Genomic DNA, 25,489 nt, shown 5'->3' on the forward strand with positions numbered 1-25,489 from the left:
TTAAGTTTCCCATATAGGTCATTAACTTTTCACATCCAGTTATAAAATGTAAAACATTATTCAGATGAGAGGTGCTGACAAGTTTTAAAAGGCACAGTTTTAAGCTTTCTAAAAATAAACAATTAATTAAATACATAAAAAATAACGTTGATAAAAAAAAGTCTAAATATTTAGTCTTAGATGAAATGTTAATAGACATTTAATTTAGTTAAGTGATTGACCCATCCATTAATTCAGCCATCAAGTCTCTGTATCAGTATTGAAGGGAATCACCGACAAAAATGTGATAACTCAATCTAAACATATTCATGCACTTGGTAAATACTTACTGGACACTTTCAGTATTTCAGGTTTTGAATAAGTGGAATTAAATAAATTATTAATAGAATTAATAAATTATATAAGAAAATAATAATAAAGACTTAGAGTAATACGACCAAAGCCAGGTTTATTATACAGTCATAACAAATTATTGTGTTCACTGATGGTATCTCACTCAAAGTTTTGAGGGTCTGTGTGATTTCACCTACTATCTTTTTATATTATTTAAAGAGCCAACCAGTATGTTCCCCAAAACATTAGTGTTTAATTTGAAAGTGTAAAAAAATACATGTTTTCTCATCAGAATTCATTATAAAATTTATGGTCCAAACAGTGCTGATGTAAACAAATGTTTACAGCATTAAAACTGAGCTATGTGTTATCTATGTATCAAAAACCCTTATTATTCAACCATGAGACGTACAATCATTTTTACAAATTTGAAAACTTAGCAAAAATACAAAATTGTATCAAGACTTTTGAAATGTTACAGGACATTTTCTTTTATACAAAATCAGCCGGATCAGCGTCAGTGCTCATCATTTCCTCCAGTTTCTTGTGCTGTTTTCAGGAGACAGAAACTCAGTTTTAAAAACCCTGTTCAGATCGTGTGTCAGGTTCATATCTGAAGCTGCTGTCATGCATTCACCTGTGGTCTGCAGTAGTTTCCAGTCAGCCTTCAGCCGGTGTCTCAGACTCTCTACAGACTCCACGTCCTCTGGTAGAGGGGCTAGAAGCTGGCCCACAGAGGGGGCGGGGCTCCCCAGGAGGGAGGAGGCTGTGGGGCCGACACAGGCCTCCTCACCATCCTGACAGAAAAGGACAACTCTTAACTCAAAGTGGAAAAGTTATACTTCCACACAAAAATGTGATAGTATTCACTGTCATTTTATTCAACCGGCCCGGGCCTTCTTACCTGCAACAGCACCAGTGTGTGTCCTTGTGCGAGGCCCTGCAGCAGACCTGTCAGCTGTAGCCACACACTCTCTGACAGTCCAGTATTTGACATACGCACCAACAGAACCAGACTGGGGTCGTACTCATATCCCAAAGGCAGGAGGAGGCCCAGCACAGCCTGGATGAGCCCCGACACCTCGCTGAGGCCCTGCAGAACAACAAATACATCATAAATAAATCAGAAATCATGTCAAGTCATGGACTATGTAGCCAAGACAACATTTCTGGAAACCTTCTGGCTTCATTTCATTATATACTGTATTTAAAATGTATAATCGATATTTCAATATCGATTATAAATTTTACATTACTGCTATATCCCAAAAAATTACTCTGTAAAACTTGTGTTCTATCAAACACATCATAAGTGGGTTGTGTTCAATTGCCCAAAAAGATAAAACACATATATATTGTACAGTATTTCAGTTCTCATGCCAATACAGGATTCTGTGAACATAGGTAACATTATGGCCACAGTGTTGATGTTCTCTAGTCTTGATATAAAAACTGTCAAAATACAACACAAAGAAAGAAAACAAATCAGTGATAGTGAACTAGAATCCAGTAGAGTTCTCATAACTAGTGAGTGACAAATCCTCTGAATTATGATTTGTTCCTATTATAACACACAGTACCTTCTTCAGACACACAGGAACATAATATTTGCATTTCTCTTCGTCTGACTCCTTGTTGCTGAACTGCACCACCAGCGTTTTCCTACAGACAAAAACATGTTGTTTGTGCTTTTGCTGACAATTTGCCTTTTTTCATTTGCTGAAGGAAACATTTTAAATCACAAATGATAATCACCCGTCTTCAGTGATGTGACATGGTACCTTCCCATCTCCAACACACACGACCAAAACCCTGCAATAAGAGAAAGCCTCATCAAATCAAAATTATCCTTTAATTATCATCCAGCTTCAAGTGAAATTCCCACCATTGGATACTGTCAATGTTTCATTTATAGCTGCAAACATTAGAATGAGATCAGTCTTATTATCTATCTCTTAGGAAGAAGGTGCAAAAACATAGTTCATAATATGTTGAACCACTCCTTTATGTACATATGTTTCCTGCAAGATCATCTACAGTCTAACAAAAACACCCAGTACAGTTACGAGAAACATCACTATACCGGTTGTTGAGTGCAGATGCTGCATGGTGGACAACACACTTCATCGCCATGGAGACATCATGAACCAGCGCCAAGCCGCTGCAGATCTGAGAGGCAGTAATTAAATGTAATTATAGAAGCCTGCAGCCTCGTGTCTGCAGGTCAGTGAAGGCAGCAGTGTGTTCAGAAGCAGAGCACATCCCAGCACAGAACTGAATATTACCTCATTCTTGTCCATTTTCTCTACAAGAGCAATAAGACTGGAGACGGCTGAGAGAGCAGCACTGTCCTCTGCATCTTTAAGGAACTTCTCCCTGAAACACATTATTAATGTAATATTGTCAAAGATGATATCATGACGCAAACATTCAACTGTATTGTAAATGTAAGCACCAACTTTTCCCATGTAAATAATAAGTAATACATTTGGGTACTATAAATAACTGCATACTTGAGTGTGTTGAGTGTGGGTGGGTGCAGATCCTCTGATGAATCAAAGGGTTTACATCCGTCTGGACAGGCCACACCATCAGGGAGCACCGCCGCAGTACGGACAGCAGGAGTGGGGCGTTTCGGAGGCTCCGGCCAAACCTTTTCCTCTGCGCTTTTCTCTTCTTCTCCTTCTCCTTTATCCAGCGGCTTTTCTTTTTCTTCTTCTTCTGCCAATTTAATGCGTTTAGTGCTGATATCAGAGGTGGGTAGATCAGCTGGAGGAAAAAAGCGATCAAACATTTTATCAAGAGGCAAACATGAAAAGTGACAATTTAAAATAATACATTTTCTTGTTAATTCCATTTATTTTACATGTTCCAAGTTTTCTGCATTGCTGCACTGGGGCCATGTCAGATAATATGGGTTAGCCATTGTTTAACAGTAAAATGTTTTGTCTCCAATACAGATGTGTCCCATATTAGAGAATGTGTCTATGGAAATCTGTGTCTTAGAGAACATGAGCAATATATCAGCTATTAGAATTTATTACTCCCTAATATTGTTATCAGCCCTCCAAAATCCCATTTTGGTCACGCCCTACAGAATATTTTTTATTTCTTTAAATATTTGTTTTAATAATAATAAGATGTGCGGCCTGAACTTGCTGTTCTCCTCATTTCAGTAATAGATCAAATATAATTACATGGACGTTATACCTGCATGTTTGAGGCAGGACCAGAACCGTCTATGAGCTGACCGGACACAGTGAAGGGACTCGAGTGCGCTGAAAAGAGAAAAATAATTTGACTACATTTGACTATAACATGACAAAGTTTGACACATAAAATCAACTGATTGAGAGACACACCTTCTACAGGGTCCATCGAGGTTTACAGGTCGAGGTGCAGGATCTCCAAGCAACGTGTGAACTGTCTGGCACACAGACTGGGGGAGGGAAGTCAAGTTGTAGCCTCCCTGGAAGAGTAAAGACAGTAAAACCTTTAACAACTCTATGTGACAATACTCACACAAGTTGTCAGAACTATGTAGAACTGGTCCTGACGACCTGCACTGCAAAAAATGACATGAATGTGAACATATTTTTAAAAAAGATCATGGATACAAATAGAAAAAGGTGATAATGTCTCCAACAGGACAAGTGTTTATTTGAAGGGATAGTTCAACATTTTGGCAAATTGGCCCATTGCCATAATCCCTATAGTTTTAGGAGTAGGCTTGTTACCTTTAATTGTCAGTGCAAGCTATTTTTAGAACGGTGGAGCAGAGCCGCAAGCTGCTCAGAGCTACACTACGGAGGCTCATGGGATTTCTTGGTTTCCCTCATCAAACTCATCAAATACACAATCCAACAACTCCAAAAAACGCTCTGGTTGACAAGTTGTGACCTTCACATTCACCACACTATGAGATAATAACAGAATATTACGAGATGGAGTTGTTTTCGAGGCAAATGCAGAGACTGCTTGTCAAAAAACTTCCCCCGATGGGAACATGCATCAGTGGTTTTGCATGAATTTACCTTGAAAACAACAGCTTACACCGACAATTAAAGGTAACAAACCTACTCCTAACGCTATAGGGATTATGGCAATGGGCCAATTTGCCAAAATGTTGAACTATCCATTTAAAGAAATTATCTGTTGCATACATTTCTGTTTTGCTTACAAGAATATATACCATAAGAATATTTAATCTGACAACAACTGACCTCCAGCACAGCACACAATTTGCCTCCTGCAAGGTTCATGAGAAGGTGAGTGAGGTGAGCAAAGATGTCTGGAGTGGCACACATCTCACCCTGGAAATAACACTTAGTTTAGCACTAACATCATTATAATGTCCATTATCATGCCCTAGTGAAGAGGACACGGTTTTACACATGTCATGAATCATAAGAACTCATGAGGGGAGCAGATAAAGGGACATGAGTACAAAGGTAGGTCATGTATAACTTAAATTCATTGTGAACCAAAGAGGATCAGCAGAAATATGCATGTTTCATTACAGTCCTTTATATCCAGTACCTCTGGGTCACCGATGGCCGAGTCAAAGCCTGCACACACCAACACCAAGTCTGGGCAAAACTGTGGCAAAGAATCACAAGCTCAGGTGAATCATATCAAACACGTCAGAGCGTCTGTCAGCAGAGTGTGAATGTTCCTGTCTCACCTCGTACGCCACCGGCAGGAGGAGATGACAGAAGACCGACAGGTAGTCACTGTTCTGCATTCCCACCTGAGAATAAACACAACACAGCCTCTGATATACAAACAAACTAACCATGCACACAACAAGGACAGTTGATAGAGCTGCTTGTTTTATCTGGTGGTCACCCTGGAAACTATTTAAAACACACAAAACTTTGAGCTCTGTGAAATTATAATGGACAACCATCATAATGAGAGGATCATTTAATGGAGCAACACCTTTTGTTTTATAGGTTTTAGAGGCGAAACGTGTTTCTCCGTTAAAAGATCCTCATCATAATCCTGTCTCGTGTGCAGTATGTAACAACTACATTTGGTTTCTCTTTACATTTTACACTTTTGCTACAATACCAGCACTTTGACTGATGCTGTGCACAGGCATTTTTCTATTCATCATAATGACTCAAATGACTGATAAAAACAATAAATGAATTATCAATAGATGTTGCAGTCATAAAATGTTTAATTGTTTTTGTAGCATTTTTAGAAATATACATTACTAAGGTGATAAGGCACTATCTCTTTATATCATATTAGAGTCTAAGATAAAGCAAGAAACACCGGCAAAAAGAACACCAAAGCATTGATAAAATAATTGTTCACTCACCTGGTTCCATGGTACATTCATATTGAATCCAGCTCCGTTCTCTTTGCCGACACTGTCAAAGTCTGACTCTCTAAGTTGAGGCCAGAATTTCTGGTGCTCGTAGCGGTGCCATGAGAAGTAGAGCACACTGGGACAACATGAAACATGCAGAGCTCATTAAACCGTTAGACAGGACAACATCAACATTCAGGACCATAAGAGACTCACCTGGGGTCATCCTCAAAACAGTACTGGACCCCTTGACCATGGTGTACATCCCAGTCCACTATCAGCACTCTGAAAAACCATTGAGATGTAAATAAATATACAGAGACAGAATCAATACAGTGGGTTTTGTCAAGAACAAACAAACAAAACAGATAAATTCACATCACCTTTTTACTCCATACTTTTGCTTTGCATATTGAGTTGCTATGGCCACATTGTTGAACACACAGAAACCATTGGCAGCGCTGCGCATACTGTGGTGTCCTGGTGGTCTGTGACAGAGAGAAGTCATATGAGTCATGATTTTTTTTCCTCATGAACTAATAAACACATCAATTACTAATGACTAATGATGTCGTAGAATTAATTCCGTTGACAGTAAAGGGACTAATCCTCCCAGCACTAAAGCAATCTGCCTCACAGAAGACAATCAAACACTCAGCATGCAGCACTAGAGTATATATTAGGACCACTGCGCTATCACTGATTTAACAGCCTCACCTGACCAAAGCCATGCCATTCCTCACCTTCCCCGTCATAACACTGTCCACCAGTTGCAGAGCGGCTCCTGCAGCCAGTTTGGCACAGTGGTAGATGTTCTAGGATAGTAAATGAGAATTAATTTACTACTTTCATCACCAGTGCCTGAAAATCATTCCAACTATAAGTAAATGAACAAAAATGAGATTAAAAAAAAAAAAAGAATCTTTGGGTTTTGGACTAACTGGGTGGAAGTAGACGTCACCATATTGGAGGGTGAACTCCTTCAGGTCTTCTAAGGTCATGTAAGGGGTCTTCTTCACTGCCTCCAGATATTCCTCACTGTCAGCAGAAAAGTACATGGACTGGGTGAGTTGAGGTGTCAACCATCTGAACCATGTGAGAGCTTTTTGTCAGGATCAGGACTGACCTGTGGACCAGCAGGATGTCCTCATCTGTTGCCTCACGGACAGGTACAGAGACACAGCGATCAGCTAGACCACTCTCAACCAAAGCTGCATGACTCACTGTCAGGCGCTCGGGCACTTCGATCTTACATGCTGGACTGCAACAAGGGAAACATTTTAAACATGTGTGATAAGTTCGATACAATTTTTTCAATAAATAATATCTTTTACATTCTTTGCACAAACCGTATTAAAACAGTGGGCTAAATGTAAATCACAGGACAGATGACACTGCCAAAATTTCTAAATTCAAAAAAATAGAAAATAGGCCTAGGTTACTTTAAATATTTTTGTTTACTTTGTACTGAAAAGTGAATGTCGAGGTGCAGAATAACAATAAATTCGTATGAAAAAGATCATGAGAAAAGTTTAAGATGTGAGTATGTTAGTTTGACTGTAAACATTATGGTAAATTAAAACGTATATTCATGATTTGTGTGGACTGAACCAAAGTCCTTCTAGGCAACGTCTCTGACTGAACTTTGAGAAGCTAGCGGAAGTGAGTGCTTCTCACTAAGTGGTTCGACTGGCAACAATAAACGGCAAATTCGGTTCCTAACACTAGCGTAATTAAATAATTTAACTCTACCGGTTAAAGAGATTGTTACATTAATATAAGACAATTGCGTAATTATTTAATTACTGGCTCGTGAAAGAATATGATAAAATAATATTTAACCAAAATAACATGTTGGTTTCCCCGACATTAATCCTTGTATGTTACCAGACCTTACAGTAGCACTGAGGTAAAGTTACCTGTAGTAACAGAGGCCAGTCTCTAAAGTCTAAACACAGAGGGACGAGCAGAGCTGTAACTAGTGTGTAAACACGGAGGAGCTAATTCAACTCAGATAGTTTTAATAGCACGCTAACAGCTAGCTGTGCAGTGTGCACCAAACTATGTTGACTTACTCAACCCAGAGCAGTTTGTAGTTGGTCATCTCCTCATCATAGATCAGCGCTGTTCCCATTTTCATCATCTCTTAGACCAGAGTCCAGCAGCGGGACCACAACACATGCACTAGTCTCTGCAGTGCACTACTTTCTGTCTGTGGCAGAAAGGCAAACAGTGGAGGGATACCGCAAAAACAGACTAGAAGAGTAAGCCGCTAGCCAGACCTAAGTTACTGATTTCCAACAGCTTCCTTAAATTCTGCAAAATACCGGCTAAACGGTGTGTGGTGGGCTCATGTGGACGGTCGGCAAACAGTTTCATGGACCATCAGCGCCACCTTCTGGGCGGAGTGCGGCGCTGCTGTGTGGAAATAAAAGCAGAGTCTGAGGAACATCACTCATTTGTTCACTGGAATAAAAAGGAGAAAACATAAGGACTCTACACTCACTGTGTCTGTTACTCTCGTCTGATATTTTGTCATATTTGTACTTTGGTCCTGAGACAATGTTAGTTTGAATTGGATTTTGTTCTTCAGGAGCTTTTTACACATGTTACCATGTCCACATACCATAGGCTACCTTCTTTTTATAAAGCTGAATAAAGAAAAAAGAAAGACCATGAGAATTGTGAGACATGTGAGTTTACAGGATTCATTTAATGAAAAAACAATGACAAAATAAAAACAGTGAAATACAAATCAATAAACAACCCAGGGTATATGGCTAAAATATATAAACAAATCATATGAGCAGAAATATTTGGACTCTCTGGGGATGTGGTGGCATCTTTCCTGTGGGAGCTGTGCCGACGTGGGATGTTTCTGGATTTTCATTTAATGATAGATGTTTATTTTTGAAAATACTGACATTTGACACAGTTTCTTTCAGAGTCTGAGTCTGCTGTGGATGTTGATTGTTTTCAACAACTGGAGAAATGACTGAAAATGTCACATTGTGTAACACTTCAAGGTGACTTTATCTTTAAGGTGTCCCTTTTTTCCTCCTCTTGGAGGCTGGGCTGTGTTTCACCTCTCAGCCACCACACCATCCACCTCCCCCACCATCTCCTCCTCCGTCCTGTCTCCTGTTTCCTCCTGTGTTCTTGTGGGAAAAGCCGAGCTCCTCTCCTCCTTCTCTCCCTGCCCTTCATCCTTCTCTCTCTCTCTCTCCCCCTCTGCTCTCCTTCTACTCATCCTGCACAGCATGAGGAGAGCTCTTCTGCATCTCTTCCTGAATGACGAATCGCAGGCGGCGTAGAGGAGAGGGTTGAGGCAGGAGTTGAGGTAAGCCAGACAGGTGACGTAGGGCTGAGCTGCCAATAAAATCTGATCCAAAGAACAGGAATATGGGACAAAACCAAACTCCAGCAGCATGGACACAGTCTTGTTAACATGCAGGGGCAGCCAGCACAGGAAGAAGGCCAGCACTAAGGTGACAATGACCCTGAGGAGTCTGCGCTGACGTCTGCGGTCGGGACGAGGGCCCCGTCCAAAATGCCTGCTGAGGAGCTGGGCCAGTGAGCAGTAGCAGACCAGCAGGATGACAAGAGGCAGCAGGAAGCCAATTAGAGTTGATTTAAGACTCAAGGCAGCTGTCCACCACATCTCAGCCCTCTCCCTGTCTGCCTCCTCCGCCACCTCTCCTATTAGCATAGAATAATCCATCTGGCAGGAGAGGAAGACTGATCCAGAGTCAGCAGGCTCCAGCTGCCAATCATCCTCAGATTCAGAGTCCAGCTCCACCTCCTGGACAGAGCGCAGCAGCAAACCAGGGAGTGCCAACACCCCCGCCATGGCCCACACGGCCCCAAGTATCCACAAAGCCCTGCTACTGGGACCCCGCCGTGGGGCGTGGTGGCCCGAGTGGCGGCGCCCAGTCAGAACCCAGTACCTCTCCACGCTGAGCATACTCAGGCTGAAGACGCTGGCGTACATGTTGAGGGCGGTGAGGAAGCTGCTGATCTGGCAGAGGGGTTGCCCAAAGGGCCAGTGGTAGCCCATGGCTGTGTAGACGGCCCACAGGGGGAGGGTCACCAGGAAGCAGAGGTCAGCCAACGCCAAGCTGGCGATCAGAGAGTCTGTTAGTGAGCGAGAGGGGCGAGGCCCGGAGGAGGGAGAGCAGGAGGAGGAGGAGGTGGAGGAGTTGGAGTTAGAGTTCTCTCTCTTCTGCCGGGCTCCGCCAGGTCTGTTGACGCTCCGCTGGCCGGGTCTGAAAATGTTGGCACAACAAACCCCCCCGGCTTCAGCTTGGTTTTTCTCTCTCCTCCTCCCCTCCGCTCGGTCCAGGTAGACCCAGAGTACCAGGCCGTTGCCGAGGCAACCAACCAGGAAAGCCAGCAGGTAGACAGATGGGATGATGGAGAAGGAGGGGGACCAGTCGGTGTAGTCGCAGTGGAAGAGGGGAGGGGGAGACGAGGAGGGAGAGGGGGAGACGAGGAGGAAGTCTGACGTCTGTCTGTCCATCTCCAGTGTTTCTACATGAGATAATAGAATCAATGGAGACTCTCCTAACTGGCTGATTGTTTTATCATGACAGTTCTTATTGTTTATTATATTTTATGTTTATTTTATTGTGCTTTTATCAAATGTATTTAATTGTAAATGTATTTGTTTGTAATTGTAAAGCGCCTTGGCTAAAGGTGCTATATAAATAAACCTTGACTTGACTTGACTGTCACTGGACCGTGGATAGTTTGTCCTCCTTTCCTCTCTCACTTCTCCCTCTGCAGCTCGTCTTGGATGTTCTGAAAATAAAGTAAAAAGCAGTGAGAGTTTCACACCTTTCCCACACTAACAAACACTAAGTGCTCATATGTAACGGATGTGCACTCACTCCACCCATAAAGGTGCTAACCAACTTGCCAAGAGGTTGACAACCGCTTGGCAACATGGCAAGTTGGTTAGCACCTTTATGGGTGGAGTGAGTGCACATCCATTACACTTGCATATCTTAGAATAAGTCAAAGTTTAGCCACACACAGATTAGTCAAGAAGTTTAGTCTGAGACTAATGTGTCCTGCAAATAACACCAAAATGTCACGGTATTTAATTTTATCTCCTCTGATGCTCATCCAACTAACTATCCAAAAAAACAATTTTAACACCTTTTTCTGTGAGTGTGCTGCTGCTGCCACAGATTTTTATTCTTACAGCACAGTGGTGGGGGTGCAAATTCAAGAAAAACCTTTATAGGTTCTGCGTCAAATCTCAGGCAAAGGCAGAAACAGATCTAAATTTTTAAAAAAGACGTGAGGAGATGTAACAAGTAACATGAAATGGAGATACTAAAGTCAACCTGAACAAGGGCCAAGTCCTGTGAGGAATTCTGATGAGGTTCTTACCTCAGGCTGTAGCTTTGATGAAATCCTTTTCTCAGAGTCTTAGAACTGTGTCATGATCACTGTGGAGCAAAAAGTCGGCTCCTGCCCTCTCATCCTGTCTCCTCTCATTTCACTCTCTCCCTGTGACCTCTCCTGTTCTTCTCTCAATCTCTGCAACACTGTGCCAGCTCAGGAAGGTGTGTCAGAATATATACATAGAGACACACACACACCCACACCCACACCCACAGAGCCCTCCTTTCTCTTGTTCCTAAACCCAGACCACCCCTGCAGAGAATTACGAGACCTGCAAACACCCCTCTGCTCAACACAAACACACACCCCTCCCAGGAGACACAATAACTCCCCCCACCAACACACACAAACCCGAGACACGCAAACAGATCCCACCCTGATCCTCTGTGCTGCTCATATTCTCTGTGCACAGATACAAACACATCCGAATGCACATAACACCACACAACTGAGACACACACTCACACGCACACACACGCTCTTTGTTTTCAGACTCTCACATGTTTAAACACACGGTGGTCAAATGTAGCAGCTCACACAGAGGACAAACAAAAGCTAACAGCCCTCACATGCATCACCAGACCACAGCGTCAGGGCAGAGCAGCCTTCATGAATAGCTACTTGCAGAAAGGCCTTCACCATTGATCTGTACACACCTGGCGGGAAATAAGAGAGAAAGTTTGCAGATGAAAGTCTGTGCTCACTCACAGCTGTGTTGTCTCACAGCAGAAGGAGGCTGCCACTACACAGCACTGAACAAATCTGTTCAGTGACAGTTTTATATGCTGTATAGTCTGATGCTGTTCAGGGTTTTTCCACCCTGCCAGTTTTAATAGCAGTGCACTCATCATTCACTTTTATTCACGGTAGTACCGAGGCAATCATTTAAAAAGAAAGGTGAACAGAATCTATGAGGCCAAAGCAAATATTAATTATTTTCTTTTATTTGGAGCGCTAGGAAATTATGCTTAATGGATGTTGCCAGTTCTTGAATGACCATTTATAAGACTTAAAAATACACAGACAGCAACAAAATGCCAAGATAGTTTAATTAGTCATATATGAGCTAAACTTCTTCATCTGACATGTCAGAGTTGTTATGGTAACTTGGTTTTGAGGAAATAGGCCTGTATACATGAGTCATATCTTGTACTTAAATTGTTATCAGTCTCAGAGCAGTTCTGTTTGCAGCAGCAGCTCGCTCCTGATCTGAAAAATCTGAAAATAATTAAAGAATAAGAAACGCCTGTGGTGTGCTGATCTCGTCCTCGCCAATCTGCCGATCCAAATTTCATTTTGAGGTGATTTGATGGAGGAAATTAATCAAAACTTATTTTTGTAGCACTATATTTGTGAAATAATATTGTTAGTAAATTCTTGGGCTTACTATATAAAACATTATCTAAATTTTTATTTAAAAAAAAAGGTTTTTTTTATATATACTATATATATATCTGTGTGGATGTGGATGTCTGTATCATCTTAATATTATCATGAAACCTTTGTTTCATGAGACATTTTTAGTTTTACTTGGAAATTTAAAGTGCTGTTCTCAACCACTAACTGTTCCATCTAGAGATAGATGGATGGACAGATACTATAGGTCAGCATGGGGTTACAGTGTAAACAAGAAGATGTTCCAATACGTAAACAGGAAGTGTTTGTTTCCACAGGGGCAGAGGTCACGCTGCCATCAACTTGTTGTTATGGAAACAGATGTTTCTAAAAACATTGGTCTTTTCTCTCACCGAGACATACTGGTGAACACACACAACTGTACTTACAGGGAGGGAAAGGAAGAGTAAATATAACAGTATTGAGGTGGAGACAATGGCTGAGTATCACAGCAGGGTTGGACCAGTCCTGTATTATAGAACAGGGGTCTTTCAGGCCAAGGAAACATAAACATATTTGAAACAGGAATGTGGAAACTAAAAGATATAAAACATTGTCTAATCAACCAAAAAATGTCATGACCCCCTGCAGCACCTCCACAGACGCCCTAGGGGGCACGGACCCCTTGTTGAAGACCTCTGTTATAGAACATTTCATGGCAATAATTCAAAATGACATAATGGAACATTTCAAGTTTGTATACTTACACATACATCACACATTTTCATGGTGATTGGATCTTTTAACATGCTGCAGCAGGTGAGTAAAGCCACAGGTGTGAACAATAGAGCTAACGATGCTGCAGCATGGCTCACACTGGCTTGATTAAAATGAATGGCTGAATACAACAGAGCTATCATCAGTGTCATTAGCATCACCTGTGCTCTTCATACTATAGTCGTTCTCTAAGCGAGCCGGCCTCATAAAGCATGTCATTATGTCTATAAAAAGGCTTGTGACACAGAGGGGAATTAGTGTGGTTGGCCATAATGTCCGTTCAACTGAGATTAGCAACAGGCTTCAATTCAAGATCAGGAGTATTATACTTATTTATTTATTTTTTTTAGGTCTCTAATGGATAGAATAGTAGAGAGACAGGAATTGAGGAGATGGGGAATTACATGCAGCAAACGACCGCTCACCGCTGGTGGAATCAAACTGGGGCAGCTGCAGTGAGGATCTTAGCCTCTGCATGTAGGGCGTCTGCTCTACCCACTGAGCTACACAACACCCCATAAAACTACAGTGTTCTTAAAAAGTGGCTTCTACATAAGTCTCGTTATGTATTAGTATTATTACATTTTATATAGCTATTTTATTATGTATAGGTTCTTGTTTTTATTCTCAGTGTTGTTATTTTCACTGTGTGTAATGCTGCTGCTGAACTGTAATTTACCAGCTTGGGATCAATAAAGTCTATCCATCTATCTGTCAGTTTGTCTGTCTGTAGCCCCATATCTGAGATGCTCACATGATTTGGTTCAGACAACTCCTAAAGAAGGGCAATTTTCACAACACTTACATTTGTAACTGCAGGTATATCACAGGTGTTACTAGTTTCAAGGGCATATGGGAGTACTAATGGAACAGAGTCGTCATTAATGTTGTTATCTGTGCCTGTGCTCATCCTGTGCTGACACTGTCACACTGTTGTTGAGTGTGGTTGCACCTTAAGTGGGACTACTTCATGGTGTTTGGCAGCCTCACATAATTCCCGGCATAACATCAACCTTGAAAAGAGGTTTGTGAACTTGGCTGTGCCTGTGAAGGCAACCTGAAGGCAGGTCTTTTCAAACATGCTAATGGTTTTGGATGTGGAAAAGATAAGAATTTGCATATATTACGCCTGAGATGGTATGAGGCTCAGAGCAGGCAGAGAGTCCACAGAGCAGGACTGCTTTTCAGAGGGATTAAATGCACTTTGGGGACATACTGCACTTTTCGTCATGATTGCCTACAGAATATATCCAGGCCTCATCTGCCTGGTTATTGTTGGGATGGCGAGAGCAGAGGTGCAGGAGAGCTTCTCTCCGGAGTGTAAACAATTCCTGTTCATGGGCACGGTGCCTAAAGGGCTGGAGAAGCAGCCGTTTAAGAAGATCTGCCAGTTCTATGAAGGAAAACCTCGATTTGTGACTCTCTACGACACCTTCAACCACATCCCTGTTTACTCAGCGTACACCTTCAAGCGCTCAGACGGCTCCAAGAAGGTTGATGTGCCTTGGATGTATGAGCCACAGGTAGGGCTGGGTTTTAGATTTGCCATTTATCCCATTTAAGGGAATTCATTTTACAGAGATCCTTCAATGGAGGCAGGTCTTATTTGGTAATCTACTGAGTGTATGAGCAAATTATTTGGTTTTTAATGATTAAACTGGTTTCCCTGGCAGCTGTCCACAGTGTCTGGGCCCAGAAACATGCAGCAGTTCCCTTCAGAAAACATCCACAGGAATTTTGAAGATGCCCAGGCCGTCCTCGACGACTACGGCAACACTGTGATCTTTGAGCGTGGACAGCTGAACCCAGACGAGCACCAGGCCGATCCTGACGACAAAGCGGCCACCTACACGCTCACAAACGTGGTCCCTCGGGTCAGAGAGTTCAACGTCGGGCCCTGGAAAATGCACGAGCACATCATCCGCAGGAGGCTCAACAACTACTGCAGGGGCACGGCCTACGTGGTGACAGGCATCACCATGTCTGGTCACACCATCCGCCGCCAGAACATCAACCGCCTGGGCATCCCCACCTATCTCTGGTCGGCCTACTGCTGCGTGGACTTCGACCACAACGCCCCGTACTCCGAGCGCTCCAAGTTGCCGGCGTTTGCAGCGCACGGCCTCAACGAGAGGGAGAACAACAAGGTGCAGGAGATGACGGTGCAGCAGCTGGAGGATTTCTTGAAGAAGGTCACTTACGTCGACAACTCTTTCCAGATCTTCTATGACAACTGTGCGCCTCCTAATAGTGATAACAGTGCCCTGCACCAGCTCTGAGGTGGCTGATCAGCTTTCATAGAGCTTCATATTTACAGCAAAGTCAGCAGGATGCAGCATTTAGCAGCTGATGAGTAATTAATTACTGAATACAATGACTAATTGACTGATAATTAATAAAACTTGTTGCTGTCATGATTATGTTTTGTTTTTTTGTGCAATTTAATTTCTCAGATAACTGCTCAGGGGGTGCTTTAAGAAATAATTAAATAGTCAAGTTTTATTGTCTGCAGCCCAGATTTGCTTAATGCCTGCACTAATCCTTAACTTTATTGTCATCCCCAGCTTTAGTGTATTGATAATTCTTTCCAATTGTGTTATATTTCTTGGGAGAGGCTTAACAAGTTCTAACTGCGCGTAGCTCACTATAACAAACCCACAGTGTATGTACATGGTTGTACTCTTCATTCACTTTATCTTGTGCCAACTCATCCTGTTAATGACTGGGAACCACACCTGCCTGTGTGAGCCTTTTGTTCAGCACAGACAGATTAGACCAACAGTTTTACATTTTCACATACCGCCTGTTAAACTGCAGCACTCTATCCTGTCATAATAAGGCTCAAGAAATATCCAGAAAAGGGAAAGGCTAATTTCCCCATTCTGAATTTTCTTTTTCTTTTTCTTTTTATCTTGTAATATATTAGGACATTAATGTGTAAAACACTACACTTGTGAAACTACAATAGTAAAACAATAATGTTTTCTGACTGACCAGCATAAAAAGAAAAACAGTAATAACATGGGTTTAAATGTTTGAGGTGGAGGAGGAAACCCTGTTGTTAAATCTGGATCATAAACAGCACTGGGTGTCAATTATAAAAAGCTAATGGGTTTAAATAAAGTGAGATGAAATAATAAAATTGATAATCTTTCTCCCAACAGCTCTTGGTGACTCTGTTTATGCGATTCCCCAAGCTCTAGTTAGACCTGCCTGGTTGTGCTTTGGTACAGCAGGTCAGAGATGCTACAAACATTACCATCAAAACATAAAAATAAAGACATGGTCCAACATTAGGAGGGCAGACATGGCCCCAGGGTGAGTGATATGATCAGTAATCGCATTTAGTTTGAGAAGGCAGCTGGGTCCTGCCAGCTGGCATATGCCACAGTGCCAGATGGTCAACTCCATAGTGTCTGTTCTGACCAGCAGCAGACTGATAAAGAGCCCAGAATACATCTCAGATCCTAGATTAAAAAGACACTGGGCTCTGACAGCCAGTAGAGGGAGACAGTGCAAGTCACATCAGTGGTAATAAGCCTCACAGTGGGGGAGACCCACCCACCCTTTCTGTAAACAAGGGTTAGTATTACATATAACAATTACTGAAACCCTCAGGATAGAAAGAAACCAAGCTAAAACACAGCACCACATGAACAGTATCAAAAAAAAAGGATGAGACTTCACATGGTAAATTCAACCGTTAAATAATGTTTTAATTTCTCTTTTCTTTCAGTTTAAAATTAAAAAAAGCAAAAAAAACTCATATCTTTGTACAAACAAAGCATGCTGATCCCTCTGTGCAGCAGAGGTTACTGTATACGTGAGAGCACCCTGAAACCACAGGGACTTAAATCACTGTCAAAAGATGCTGAATCATTGCAGCACAGAATCATTTCAGAGGAAGTAAAAACATTATTTAAAAAAACAAAACAAAAATAAAAACAGTTGAATAATGGTATTTGTTGCTCTTTGTACTTCAAAGAAATAACACTTGGGTTCATGTAGAACCCAATCACTCGCCCTCACACACGCATACACAACACATTTTAAACACTCACAACAGTTAGTAGCCACAGTAGACGGGTGCTTGCAGCAGCTCAGTTGAACCAGGTGGTGTTGAGCTGCGTCTGCTTCTTGATGCTGGTGTCCAACTTGAGGACCTCTCGGATCGCCATGGTAGCATAGGTTGAAGGAGGCAGAGAGAACTCCATCCGCAGAGCCCGATACTTCCCCTCTGATGGGTGAAGGACACAGACACTGTATTAATACTATTTTGGTTTAACGAAATGTAAAATTAATTTCTTTGGGTTTGGGGACATAAGATATTCCTCATTTGTTCAGTCTCACAGGACAAAGAGGACCTGTGACCTGTGGACATTTTTATTTATTTTTATTGAGACAGAATAAATTAATTTCCACATGCACCCTATATAACTCAATTTGTTTTTTTAAGCCTTTTTGAAGTCATGGCTGTCCATGATTATCTTGCAGGGCTGCAACTGACAATTATTTCCACTATGGGTTAATCAACTAATTATTTTCCACAAAGAAATGTGTGGAAAAATGCCCATTAAAGTTTAAAGTCTGAGCCTGAGGCGACATTTCAAAATATATTGTTTAGTGCAACCAACAGTCCACAAGCCAAAGAACCAGTTTACGATGATGTTATACAATGGGCATTTTTCACTTTTATTTGATAGGACTTTGATCGACTGCTTTGGGGCAGACTGTGTCCAGATGGGATGTGCTCTATCCACTCAGCCACTGTGCACCCCATTCATGATGATGTTAAACAGGAAAAGGGAGACATTTCTCACATTTAAGAGACTGCACATACACATTTTGGCACATTTTCCTGAAAAAAAAAGCTTGCCTATCTCCATATCTTAACAGATTTTTTATAGATTAAAACAGCATCAACAGGCTTTAGTTTACATATTTTCTTTTTATTTTACTTTTTTTTTAAATTACTCTGAAGATCTCTTCTGCATGCTCAACAACTAATTTGCATTATCTCACTTCTTCCTCCAACTAGCTTTGAAGTGGAAGCATATTTAGAGCTGCCCCTGAGACGACCTTCTTTACTGTAACCTGCTGCTGCACAGTGAACAGCCAGAAAAACACAAGGTTGCATGAGAACCAAATCTGGACAAAAATCTGCCTCAACTAATCTCCTACAGTGTTGCACATAAACAATAAAAATATGAATACGTATATGTCTAATTGTGGCCGTATTACAATTCAGCTCAGCTCAAATAGAGTGTGGTCAAGTTCTAATCTGTGTTTGGCTGCAAGTGCATAATAGCGCAGGGGATCAGTGTCCAACAAGCTGTATAAACTGATACAAAGACAATGCAGAGCAACAACTGAGTGTCCCTCATTTCCCCTTTACTGTCTGCAATAAATTCTCTAAAAAAAGAAAGAAAGAAAGAAAAAAAAGCTCACCTTTGTTGAAGACTGGGGCAGGTTTGTTCTCCAGTTTCTCAAAATCAGAGTGCACCAGGGAGATCCTGGGGTCGTCATACTGAATCACCTCCCTGCACACAGAGACACCGACAACAACACACCAGTTAATATAAACTAAACTATATAGATTCAAGCACTGAAAAACTGCAGGACACTACCAACATCATTGTACTTGTAGGTAAGAGAATAAGATAGGAGTATTTCATGCAGCGAGAGGCTTGCTGACCAGCTGACATCACTGGGTCTGATGATGATGCGCCTGTACGCTCCAGCCAGGGAGTAGTCCTTCACTTTGTGTCTCATGTTGTCGATATCCAGCTTGTCTGCAGTGAGCAGCTCTCTGTACCCTTTACCCACTGATGGAAAAACACAGCAAGTAATTACTGATAACGTAACACAATTTATTAAGATGTGTAAAATGTCCCTTATCTTTCTACTCTGTTATTATCACTTAATATGGTACTTTAATTCTGCTGCTTCTTTTAGCCAGTTCTGCTATGTTTAAATTTTTCCTTCCCTTTCATGCACCTTTTTATGAGCAGTTGTATTCACACCATTATCCTTTCAAGCTTAAGAGTTTAAATTCCCTGGCATCTGTGTGTGTGTGTGAGAAAGAGGAACGACGTGTGATCACTTTCATGTACATTACTGTATCGGTGTTAAAACCACCCAGTGTTATTTTTACAGCTAAAAAAAACCACACAGAGCCGCTCCTTACCGTGGTGAGTGGGGTAGATGACGTCAAACCCAGGGAGTGGCATCACTATGTCGTGGATGGTGTGACTCTCTGCCTCCTCTGCAGACAGCACGTGTGCTGTGGCTTCATGAACAGATAAGAGACGGTTATCACTGAGCAGCATTTTCTTCCTAACATCATGAGGCTGAGGATGCCACTTTCCTCAGGGACACTCTTCATACTGAAATCCCATGTTTAAAAAATGCATTTTACATGTCTGACACATTGGTTGGAAAGCTGCAACATCATTATCATATACGTAAATCCAATGACTAATTGGAACTGCTAATTAATTTATAGTTTTGGAAAACACTGAGTCATAGCGATAACGCAGTAAACACTTTAAGTATTTAACTATGTAAAATGTGACAGACTGAAAACAGGTGGAAAAGACCAGTCGTGCTCAGTCAGATGAGCAAAATCTAGCTACCGCACCTCATAAAGTGTCACTAACCCTAATTAACACGGAACCTCTTTTTTTCTTTTGCCCAATAAAAACCAATTAAAAAACTATACAAATTGGAGCATATGCCCATTTCCCCAGTCATCAACATCAAAGAACTGAGAGAAAAGATGAAACACTAACTTCCTCTGAGCACCAGGTCGCCCTCCACAGCCTTCAGGCCGAAGGCTTCGATCCTCCGGCTCACCATGGTGTTCCACACCACGCTCTGGTAGCTGTGGATGTACATCAGACGGTTGTTACGAGGGATCTGGGGAGTGAAAGAAAACAGAAGTCAGAGAGGGTGGAAACTTGTCTTAATGGAAGGAAATAAACCATTGTTAATGTTTTAATGCTTTGTGTGTTCATCAACTAGCATCCCGTTTTATCTTATTCATCAACTTGGCCAGAGCATTGTACTGTATGTCAGGTCATTTTGCAATAATTGTCCTTGCTACACTGTCATGAACAAAAAAACCAACCAGTCCAAAGGCGGTGACGACGTTCTTCTTGCCGTACATGGACAGGCCTCGCAGCAGCTGCCCCTCCACACAGCGTTTGTTGGGCAGCTTTTTCAGGGCTGCCTCTGGGTCCTGAGTCTTGGCCCACTCCTCCCTGCAGCGAACCAGGAACTCTTTCTCTGCTGCAGAGGGCAACAAAGGTGGAAGACAATTTTTAAATAATTGTATAGAGGGAGGCAAGATGAGTAATACAAATAAATAAGTCTGTTACCTCCAGGACGAGGCTTCAGAATCAAATCCACCACCTCGTTCCAGTCATTTCTCAAGATGGCCCTATCCCAAACAGAAGGAAGAGACAACACCTGAATATTATCGTCCTTCCTGTCATATTTCATGCCAGTGCCTCCATGTTTCGCCCTCACCTGCCGACGTTCTGCGTGGGCACAGCCGTGGTGCCGAAGCGCTGCATGCCATAATAGTTGATGAAACCCGTCTGCCTGAGGGATGTCATGGCCTGATGGACCTGCTCATCTGTTCCTGAGATGTTCCTGACACAAAGATATTGACAAGTTGAAGTCAAAACGCAATAGACACATTATGCTGAGAGAGAAATGCTCTATTTTTTTTTTTAACCAAATGTAGACAACAGGCAAGACTAAACAAACATAAAACTGATTTCCAAATTTAAGTAAAATCCATGGAACAACACTCACGGATCTGGTCACTGTTCATACTATAGATTAGGCTTGGACATGGTAGGTAATTCAACACCAGGAGAATGTTCACACTGAGCTACCAGATTACTGCTGACTCACAGCCATAGTCTTGTAGATGTAGAGTTTAATAAAAAGTGCATTTTGAGCATTAGGAAATTAAAATATGGACACATTTAAAATGATCCTGCACTGTGGTAAGGCAGTCCACAATTTAAACTGTAGTTGTTGTTTGTATTCTGCATCTATCTATGTTCCCACGTAGCCAACTACAAATTTCTAAGGATTTCAGCTGCCTGGATCCTTCCTCCGGTTTACAGCTGACCAGCATCCTGACCTGATGACCACAGTGAAATGGTTTCCCTGCAGCTCCCCGAGCTTTAGAGGATGGTTTTTGTAGCTGAAGTTTCCCAGCTTCAGGTTCATGAGGCACTTGTTGAGGTGAGCCAACCTCTCGGCTGTGATCCTGAGGGGACACAGGAAAGATTTCTTTAATTACTGCTCCGGAGCCACAAGTTCATCCGCAGATCGTATGCTGTTAACGGCAGAGATGCATCCAGCACTGATAAGATGAAACATATTCAGCATCAGCCAGTCTCTATTTTAAAAGAGGATATGAAAAAATAAAACGAGCATTAATAAATGTAGCAATTTCCCTTCAGTATCAAACACTCACTTAAGCACAGCAATCTCCTGCACGGTGATGGCTCTCTTGTCCTTGGTTCCCATGTAGGAAAACATGTTGGGCCTAAGCCTGGAGAGAAATTAGATGGTTTTTAATTAAATACATTTAAAGTGTTTCTGATTATCAAATAATCACTCCCTACAAAGCAAATGAAAAGTGCAGTGATCAGACCTGAGGAATTTTGAAAGCACATTGATGGCGTCCATGGTGTCTTTATTCTCCTTGTAGAGGACAAAGTGGCAAAAACTGCCACGGTTTTTGGGCCAGAAGTGTTTCCTTGGAGCTTTTATGGACACAGAAAGAAATAGGTGTAAAAAATACTAAAATACAAAATCATTTCTCAATATTCCAGCAATACTGTGACACATATTTAACTTCCATACATTACTGAGGACAGTTACCTCAATGAAAACCAACTGCCAAAAACATCAGCTCTTAATCAAGATCTTAAATTAAAAGAGTATTTTAAGCACAACTAGTTACCAACACCCAAGTCAATGTGGGTTTTAAGCACGTCGTCTGTGCTGTGTGGAGAACAGGTTCTTACCTGCAGCTGTTTTGACCTCTATCCACCAGAGAAGAGCAAAAGGAGGATAGAATAACGTTACTAAGAAGGAGATTCTTATGGACTATGGGGCGACTTGTCAGAGGGGAGGTCTCATGCATGGGCCTGAGAGCGGAGCGTGGGATTTCAATGGTTTATGCAACAGAGGTGCAGTTTGGTTGTTTTTTAAAGCACCATGATATTCTGTGTCTGCTTTCTTTATTGTCATTTAAAAGCTTTCGCTCTGACCAAAGCATATAATCTCAATGCGAGCATTCCACTGATAAATGAGATCAGTCCATCCATAAACAAAAGCTGCTGGTTGAAAAACCACTGTGAGGAAAGACCTGGGCAGAAACATGCAGGTGTGTTCATCATGCTCATGCACACGGGCATGCATTGCAGCAAAGCAGACATAAAAGGGCATGCAATAAATGCACTTTCTGATTATTAATTAATTGATTTAGGGGTCACAGCCAGTCTCTCTCCTCTCTACGTACCCGCTAGAGCTTTCTTCCCAGCAGCGTGATATGCCACTATGAACTTGCGGCCTTCCTTTTCTTCTGTCTTTGTCTCCAGACCAGGAAACTGGGTCTTGATGGCTTTGTGGACCAGTGTCCTTTTCTCTTTTGTATCATCTATGACCTACAGATATCAAGGAAGAAGGTGTGAATGTTACATAAACATAACATAAAGCTCTGAATGATTTTTTAACTCATGTGATTAGGGGATCCAGTGAGTGTAAACTCACCTCAATAGAGACATTGCTCTCTTTATTCTTGAAGAGCTGCAGGTCTCCCAGCTGCTTCTTCTGCTCCTCAGTCAGCACATCAGAATCCGTTGGTTGCTCCTGTACAGTCTCTGGGACCTCCTGACAGAGAATAAACACATCAACCTTAGAAATCATCATCTGACCTGATCCTGAGCTGGAGAAAACTGGTTCCTTCAATGTCAGTTTTTTTTCTAACAGTATTAATATCACATTTATTTACAACCATTTTTAATCATCTGCTTCTAACAAGTTCATGTGCAGTGAATTTGAGACTTGTCAACAAATTCTAAAACATGTTTAATCTTGGAGAAGATTAAAGTCAGTCTGTAAATTTGTGCTAATAAAGAGAAGAGAAGAGACACTTGTACTGAAAATGAATTCAACCCAATCCAATCTAATCTAATATCTTACCTCAACCTCTGCAGGGATAGAGAGATCATCTAAATGCACCGTCTTTCCTTGCTTGTTGATTTCATGCACCACGAAATCAGAGTATCTGAGAACAAACCACCAGAAATGATCTGTTAAACAAACCAAACTGATTCATTTCGAGGAAATTGTGCAAAATATTTACCAACCCTTGAGGACGAACCTTTCCTTCAGGATCCCTGAGAAGCCTTCGTGGTCACTGACATACTTCAGGATGCCCACATCCAACTCAGTAAGACCGTGCTTCATCATGTTGGCAAAGGTCTCACCATCTGCCTCTCCATCACTCGCTTCCCCCTCGACCTCCTCCTCCTCGTTTTGGTGGGGTGGGCCTCCATTTTCGTGATCACTATCTACTCTGGGTTTCTTTGTCGGCGTGTCATCTCCTTCATTCTCTGGACAGCCTCTCTTCTCCCCGGCCAGAACAGGCACAGGCTCTGATTCAGCCATCAGAGCCAGGCTGGGACAAGGAACAGCAAAACAACATATTTTAATCTACCGTAAGTAAATAAACAGTGCACTTAGAGAGATACTCCACCAAGATCACAAGCTTTATTAAGTCTTCAACAAATTTACTGCTGATGTTTTTACTTTTATTAGGTAGCCAAGGGGACATGACCTGTCACACAGGACCTTACAGGGTGTTTGAATAACAGTTATTATCTTAATCCCCTCGGGCCACTAGGATGTCACAAAGTCTCGCTCAAGTCTTTCTTCTCCAAGGGAGGTGAGGTGATTTTACCATGATCGTCTTTGTTAAGTGGCTTTAATTTATATATATAAAAAAAATCTACTCCGTGTGAATGGAGAGAAACATATTACCACCAGCATACAGGTCCAGTTATGATCCTTAGAACCCAAAGAGGGGGAAAAATCACTGCCTTCAGCATTTATATATTAGTTGAGCAGTCTCTTGTCCAAAATGGCAAATCAAAGCAAGGAGGAAAATAGCCTCTCATCAGTTAGATCCATCTGTCACCGTGTCACGTGGGCCGTTTACAGTGCTTGTAAATGGTTTGATGCTGCATGACTTTTGCATCCGTGCTTTACATTACATCACAATGGTACTTAGGGTGTGGACAATGCTGTGTCACAGTGGACTGGACTCGTTTTGTAGTGTAACTTAAAGTCACGTTATTCATGATTCACTCTTCACATGTTTATAAACTTTGTGGAAGTGTAAGGATGTCGTCATGTTAAGATGCATTTAAACCTCGCTGTAACATCATGAGTAACGTTAGTTATATCATTTTACAACTACTTGGCTCTGTGTATGAGCAGTAATGTTAAAGTACTACAGTCGAACCAGTTCTAAACACAGCTGTTAATACTGACAATACTGACATTCATGGCCTAAAAAAAATAATGCCACAGACTTACTGTTTATATTGATGATGAGGTAGCAACAACAGACAGCTGTGACTCAGGGAAACACGTCTCGTCTCCCAGCTGCTCAACACTTGCAGAGACCACTTCACGGACCAGGGCTTAACACGGGCACTGAGAAATATAATGAAGATACTGCTGAGCACTCAAAAGTTAGCAAAGCCGCTAGCGCATCGGCATGGTCCTCAGTGAGCACTGAGCAGGCTAACGCGACTGACTGAGGCTAACATGGCTAGCCGAGAAGCTAGGCTAAAACCTCGATGTAAACAACATGAATACAGTTGTTGTCTCTGCCCTGGAAGCTCACTTCACCTACCTGTGTCTGCTGAGGTTCAGAAGAGAGCGGAGCAACATTCAACGACAGCTTTTCCCACACGTGTGTGTGTGTGTGTCTGTACTAACCGGAAACGCATCCACACTAAAGCCCGCCCACTGGCATTATGTTTGGTTAAACGGCTGTCAATCACTGAGGAAGCGTTAATTCAAAGATCGTCTATTTTGAAGTGAGCCATGGGAAGCTGTTAGCGGTAAGTTTACTGGATGTTCTTGATAATATCAAAATTACAGTGACTTTCACAATTTTATTTTTTATTGTTCCCTGAGACGGACAAAGGGTTTGAATTACTTCCAACTGTATTTTAGTGAGGTTCTATGTGAGAGAAGAGCTGATTAAAA

At 41.8% G+C, this 25,489-nt stretch overlaps 4 protein-coding genes across 4 annotated transcripts; 1 reads left to right on the forward strand and 3 right to left on the reverse strand.

The window, feature by feature from the left end:
- Nucleotides 1-540: 540 nt before the first annotated feature.
- On the reverse strand, nucleotides 541-8,034 carry hdac10 (histone deacetylase 10). The gene is made up of 20 exons (XM_085778547.1): nucleotides 7,729-8,034; nucleotides 6,780-6,914; nucleotides 6,595-6,691; nucleotides 6,371-6,468; nucleotides 6,037-6,141; nucleotides 5,870-5,938; nucleotides 5,663-5,789; nucleotides 5,018-5,083; nucleotides 4,873-4,932; nucleotides 4,557-4,646; nucleotides 3,696-3,802; nucleotides 3,544-3,611; nucleotides 2,847-3,102; nucleotides 2,619-2,709; nucleotides 2,417-2,502; nucleotides 2,089-2,145; nucleotides 1,914-1,995; nucleotides 1,238-1,426; nucleotides 971-1,130; nucleotides 541-882 (listed from the first exon to the last, which is right to left on the reverse strand). Exons 1-20 carry the CDS (start codon nucleotides 7,794-7,796, stop codon nucleotides 851-853), a joined length of 2,043 nt encoding a protein of 680 aa, XP_085634673.1. The 5' UTR covers nucleotides 7,797-8,034; the 3' UTR covers nucleotides 541-850.
- A 590-nt stretch (nucleotides 8,035-8,624) lies between these two features.
- aplnr2 (apelin receptor 2) lies at nucleotides 8,625-10,232 on the reverse strand. The gene has a single exon (XM_085780565.1). It carries the CDS (start codon nucleotides 10,170-10,172, stop codon nucleotides 8,736-8,738), a length of 1,437 nt encoding a protein of 478 aa, XP_085636691.1. The 5' UTR covers nucleotides 10,173-10,232; the 3' UTR covers nucleotides 8,625-8,735.
- A 4,115-nt stretch (nucleotides 10,233-14,347) lies between these two features.
- On the forward strand, nucleotides 14,348-15,566 carry LOC146985530 (endonuclease domain-containing 1 protein-like). Its single transcript, XM_085780566.1, has 2 exons — nucleotides 14,348-14,700; nucleotides 14,851-15,566. The coding sequence occupies exons 1-2, from the start codon at nucleotides 14,407-14,409 to the stop codon at nucleotides 15,454-15,456; spliced, it is 900 nt and encodes a 299-aa protein (XP_085636692.1). The 5' UTR covers nucleotides 14,348-14,406; the 3' UTR covers nucleotides 15,457-15,566.
- A 1,710-nt stretch (nucleotides 15,567-17,276) lies between these two features.
- On the reverse strand, nucleotides 17,277-25,205 carry pus7 (pseudouridine synthase 7). Its single transcript, XM_085778555.1, has 17 exons — nucleotides 25,131-25,205; nucleotides 24,809-24,928; nucleotides 23,592-23,888; nucleotides 23,411-23,495; nucleotides 22,979-23,098; nucleotides 22,728-22,872; nucleotides 21,855-21,966; nucleotides 21,675-21,752; nucleotides 21,336-21,464; nucleotides 20,708-20,833; nucleotides 20,557-20,618; nucleotides 20,307-20,467; nucleotides 19,969-20,095; nucleotides 19,365-19,466; nucleotides 18,873-19,002; nucleotides 18,626-18,717; nucleotides 17,277-17,414 (listed from the first exon to the last, which is right to left on the reverse strand). The coding sequence occupies exons 1-17, from the start codon at nucleotides 25,166-25,168 to the stop codon at nucleotides 17,278-17,280; spliced, it is 2,061 nt and encodes a 686-aa protein (XP_085634681.1). The 5' UTR covers nucleotides 25,169-25,205; the 3' UTR covers nucleotide 17,277.
- Nucleotides 25,206-25,489: the final 284 nt, after the last annotated feature.

The sequence above is a fragment of the Trachurus japonicus genome, chromosome 6 (assembly GCF_045865225.1).
Source record: "Trachurus japonicus isolate A0001 chromosome 6, Traja_1.0".
NCBI lineage: Eukaryota > Metazoa > Chordata > Actinopteri > Carangiformes > Carangidae > Trachurus > Trachurus japonicus.